The sequence below is a fragment of the Corvus kubaryi genome, unplaced genomic scaffold (assembly GCF_017639235.1).
Source record: "Corvus kubaryi isolate FWS band 111438036 unplaced genomic scaffold, C.kubaryi_AGA036_p1.0 114, whole genome shotgun sequence".
Lineage (NCBI taxonomy): Eukaryota > Metazoa > Chordata > Aves > Passeriformes > Corvidae > Corvus > Corvus kubaryi.
In genome coordinates this window covers 209,957-215,204 of record NW_024580653.1, presented here as the reverse complement: position 1 = coordinate 215,204, position 5,248 = coordinate 209,957, and the positions used below count along the sequence as shown (strand labels likewise).

The following is a 5,248-nucleotide window of genomic DNA, read 5'->3' as shown; positions in this document are numbered from 1 at the left end:
ATCTGGGATAGGTAGCAAAACAAGGAATCTCTCTCTGCATTCCTGCTTCGCCCTCCAGCACCTTTCTCATTTTCAAGGCACCATTTTGGTGACAGTGTTCTCCACCATGGACATCACTGCACCAGTAATTCCCATCTTTAACCCTATTGGTTTTGGGGTGGAAGTGAGGCACATCATGAACAGTGATCCCTGCACTGAGGGGGCGAAACTGCCGAGGTCTCTGATTGCAACTGAATGTCTAGAAAATGAGACTTCTACCATTAAAAAAACCTGAATCCATTTAGCTTCTAAAATTAGGGTTGATATACCTTAGGCAAATCACTGAACTCATCTTTGCTGCTCAGAATGAGAATAAATACCACTCAAAATGGGAATAAATACAGCTTCTGTCCCTCTGCCTTCATAAACGGGCAGGTCTGTGGACTCTGCAAAGCCTCTGGGTTTCCCATTGGGTGAGTGCGTGGATGAATTTCGACTGGAACATTAAGTTGCTGCCATTAAACAAGCGATAAAGTGATGACCAATTAAATTGCTGTAGAGAAAGCAATGAATTATACATGTGGCTGCCACTGGAACCAGCCGTGGCTGAAGGCCTTGGAGGCTGGTGTCAGCCTTCTGATGTCTCCCAGCCAGCTTTGATCAGGCAGCATAGGTCATCCTTTTTACTTTTAATTTCTTCCCAAAACAGCAATCCCATGTGTTCCCTCCAAGCAACAAGAAATGACGTCGAGCTACTGAAAGAAAATTCTTGTGTTCCATCTCAGAATGGCATTCGATTTTTTTGGGGCTATTTTTAGAGAGAGTAACGTGCTCGGTCACATGGCTCCCTGCACCAGGCTGCTCCAAGACTCTCGGCAGCCCTGCCCAGTGCGGCAGCTCTGCTCTGGGGGATGTTGCTCTGATGCCTCCAGTTGCTGTTCCAAACTGATGCCCAAGAGATTTTTAAGCTCCAGGAAAGCAGCTACTCTGGAGCAAGAGCATTCTTAGGGTTCGATAACAACAATTTGTTTCAATGCCATTCTGTGATGCTTTTGAGGATGATTTTTCACTGACATGTTTACTCAAAGTAAGGTCAAGTGATACAGTTAAGGAATAAAGACAGCCCCAGAATGCTGAAGTGCAACACCTGCTTTTATTTCTGTATTATTCCTTTTGGAGATTTTTCAATACCATGAATTTTAATGAAGAATAAATCTCTAAGATGAATTTCATTATACATGTGTCATTCAGAAGAACACACTCATTATACATCTTTCCACCTGACTCCAGAGAACACAGCTGAGATGGAGATTTATTGTCACACCACAGTGGAATTCCACCTACCTGCTCCTCGTAGGGGATTTACATGGGAAGTTTCAGCTGAATATGAGGAAAAACTCTTTTACTGTGTGGGTGACCGAGCACTGGAACAGCTGCCCAAGGAGGTTGGGCATCTCCTTCCCTGGAGATGTTCAAAATCCACCCACATGATCCTGTGTAACCTGTTCTGGATGAACCTGCTTGAGCAGGAGGGTTGGATGAGCTGATCTCCGGAGGTCCCTTTCCGCCCCAGCTACTCTGGGATTTTGGGATTTCCCAAAGGTGACATACCTGGGGTAGTTTCTCACTTTGATCACTCTCCTTCCATTGCCAATCAGAGATGCTGATTTTTGCCTTTATCTTGCATTTTGCACAAACCTGGGGACAGTGGTGTGAGGATGTTGGGTGTTCTGTATTTGACTGGGGAAGCAGAAGACTTGGGGACGTTGCCTGAAAGAGAATTTGGGGTGGGGAGTTTGGAGTCCCATTTAGGTGTCCATCATTTTCACTCTCATCATCTCAGCAGGTGGCTCTTGGGGCAGACGAACACCTTCACAACCTTGTCCCTGATCTGCTGTGTTCTCACCCCGTACACGATGGGGTTCAGCAGTGGCGGGAACAGCACGTACAGGTTGGCCAGCAGGATGTGGACCGTGGGGGGGGATGTTCCGACCAAAGCGTTGCGTTAGAGCAGTGAAAACGGCGGGGATGTAGAACAGGAACAGCACACAGACATGAGAGCTGCAGGTGTGGAAAGCCTTGTGGCGGGCAGACCTGGACAGGAGCCTGGACAGTGCCAGAAGGATGAAGCCGTAGGAGACAGCGATGAGGACCAGGTCCAGCATGACCACAGTGAAAGGCACCATGAGGCCATACCAGATGTTGACGGAGATGTCGGCGCAGGCCAGGCGGGCGATGCCGATGTGCTCGCAGTAGGTGTGCGGGATGACGTTGTGCCCGCAGAATGGCAGCCGCCTCAGGAGGAAAATGCAGGGGAAAATGATGCAGAAACTCCTCAGCAAAGCTGCCAGCCCTGTTTTGGCCACAGCTGATGGGGTCAGCACCACCCCGTACCGCAGCGGGAAGCAGATGGCAACAAAGCGGTCCAAGGCCATCGCCAACAGGATCACCGACTCCGCCGAGCAGGTGAAGTGCAGGAAGAACATCTGGGTCAGGCAGGCGCCAAAGGAGATCTCCCCGGCTCGGAACCAGAACAGAGCCAGCATCTTGGGCACTGCCGTGGTGGAGAGCATGAGGTCGGCAATGGCCAGCATGGACAGGAAGAGGTACATGGGCTGGTGGAGGCTGCGCTCGGTCCATATGGTGAACAGCAGGACAACATTTCCCAGCAGGGCTGCCAGGTACATGGAGCAGAATGGGATCGAGATCCAGACGTGCAACTGCTCCATGCCTGGGATCCCAGTCAGGATGAACGTGGCTGGTGTCGAGCCAGTCAGATTGAACGGGGACATGTTCACCTGAAAGCAAAGGCAGAAGACACTACAGAATGTTATTTTAGGTGCTTGAGCTCTTCCAGCAGCACCAAATGCCGCGTGTCACCTGCTCTGGTCTGCAAAGAGCCACAGCCAGAGGTGCAACCCCAGTGTACAAACCCCGTGGTCTCCACTGCACTGCAGGCTGTCCCCACACTCCTGCTACGGTAAAAGGCAACGCCCAGATTTCCTCCTCACTTGATTTTAACACAACATTCTGCATTTTTCTTCCAGTGCTTCCACTGCGAGCAGAGTGACTGGAGACAGTATTATTGCACGAATACTGTGATTTTTCTGTGTTCTGTGAGCCCAGAGTAGAAGGAAGAAGTCAGGTGATGAGAGAGGAGTGGTCAAGCGTTTGCAGGGATGAACAAGATGTTCTCAGGCACTAAGAATGGAGAGTTCTAGGGGCCCCTGGACTCACACTAGAGTAGAGAACAAAAGAACTCCGGGTTTGAAGTTGGCTGCTCATGTTCCTTGTCTCCAAACTTCTCTCCCTCCCCTTTTAGCTCTGAGACCAAATTCAATTTGCTTTGCAGCATTTTCCAGAGCAAATCTAGCAGAACTAAAATTTAACCAGGCACTTGGAAAAGACCTTTGTGTCAGAGGAAAACCTATGTGAGATGGAATTCTCCCTCCAGCCAAAGGAAGGGATGTGCTGCTGCCCTGGAGAGGCCTGAAGAGCCCTAGAGGCTGAATCAGAGCCAGAGTCACACACAAAAAGAATGGGATATAACTGTTATCAGCAGCTTCTGCATTAACACTCAAGTCTTAAATCTCAAAACTCAAACCATAAGGAATTAGCCATAATGCAGGAGGAAGTGGTAAGTGCTGAAAAACTGTGGTCTTGTTGCACACGAAAATATTGACTCTGTGCATGAAAAAGCCACTGTATCTTCAGCAACAGGTTGGATTCCCTGTTCACACTCAATTTCACGTCTAAAATAACCTGAACCAAGAGAGTCCAAAAGCCTGGTCCAGAGGAACACAGTATGGCAGTGGATTGTCTTTAAAAATAAAATTGATCAAAATAATAACTGATTCTATAATAATGATAATGAGAAGTATTATATAAAAATAACTACTATTCTCTAATATTAACAACCCATTTTGTAATTTTTTAAAAGCAGTTCAGTATAAATATTGCATGAAACAAAAACGGATGTGAGGTGTTAAGACAAAAAGTATTACTAGTGCTGGAAGCTGGCAGCTGTGCTGCCATGCCAACAGCTCAGCCTCTCTGGCACAGTGCGAATGGTAAACTGCAAATAAACAGGGATCCAGCGGGAATCGCAGAGCACCCAGGAGCTCTGCACCAAAGGAGTCCCTGAGCATCAGATCCCTTCCTCCACGGTCTATCAGATCCTGTCCTCCGTGACCCATCCTCACTACAAAACTCTGTTAGTACAGTTTTTAATGCAGCTGTAGGGATGCAGCTCACACAGCTTTGCCCGAGCAGCTCCTTGGATTCTTCTTCCCTAAAATCTTTCCATTTTAATTTAAACTAAAAGCAGTTACCTAAAACACAAACCCCATCCCTCGCGAGCTGCCCCGGGGTCACAGGAAGCTCGCAGAGCTGTGTGGGACCGCTGCAGGAGCGCTTTGGTGCCGCATCCATGGGGCAGCCTCCCCCCGGACACCCGGCCTTCAGGAGGGAGGTCCGGGAAACAAAACGGCGGTGCAGGACGGAGGATTCACGGGCATTCCGGCTCTCCTCACGAGAGACCGAAATCGCAGGCGCGTTTCCCTTGCACGGAGGGAGCGAGCGGGCGATGCTGGGGCGGCCCCACGCGGGTGCCCAACGCCGGCATCGCCCCCCGAGCATCGCCCCGTGCGTGGGGTCACTCCTGCCTGTCCCTGCTGCCCGGCCACCTCCAGCCCGGCACCGCCAGCTGTCAGGGACACCTTGTCCCCGTCAGGGCACGGCTGCTCTCGCCGCTCGGGAGGGAGGGCTTTTCCCGCGGCTATTGTTAACGGGGAATTTGGCAGCTCTGCGCCAACCTCCCAGCACTCCAGAGATCGCTCTGGCCCCAAATCCACCCACAAACAGCTCACCAGCTCCCTGGCCTCGGGAGGAAGGGGGCCCGGCTGCGCTGCAGGCGGGGGCGGTGGGAGCACCGGTACCTCCGCGGGATCCCGGCGGACGGGGAGCGGACGGGGAGCGGACCGGGAGGCTCCCTGCCCCGCTCGGCAGCTCCAGCCGCCCTGGGGTGCCGTCCCCCGCCCCTGCAGCCCCACCTGGCCCCGCACACGAGCCGGCGGCTCTTGCCGCAGATGCGCCAGCGGGTTCCTGCCGGCTCCGTGTCACCCCAGCCCACCGAGGGCACCTCCTGTCCCCGGGACCCCACGGCACCGGCGGGACGCACCCCAGGCTACGCAAGGCACAGCCAGACTTTGGGAAAACAGGCTGGCGCGAGGAGTCCTACAAACCATTCTGAGATGGGAAGTGCCGAGCA

At 51.9% G+C, this 5,248-nt stretch overlaps 1 protein-coding gene across 1 annotated transcript; it reads right to left on the bottom strand.

The window, feature by feature from the left end:
• Positions 1-1,113: 1,113 nt before the first annotated feature.
• Positions 1,114-5,248, bottom strand: LOC121660356 (olfactory receptor 52B2-like). The gene is given in 3 exon segments (XM_042019725.1): positions 1,114-1,960; positions 1,962-2,777; positions 5,159-5,248. Coding segments are annotated over 2 exon segments (957 nt in total). The 5' UTR covers positions 2,772-2,777; positions 5,159-5,248; the 3' UTR covers positions 1,114-1,813.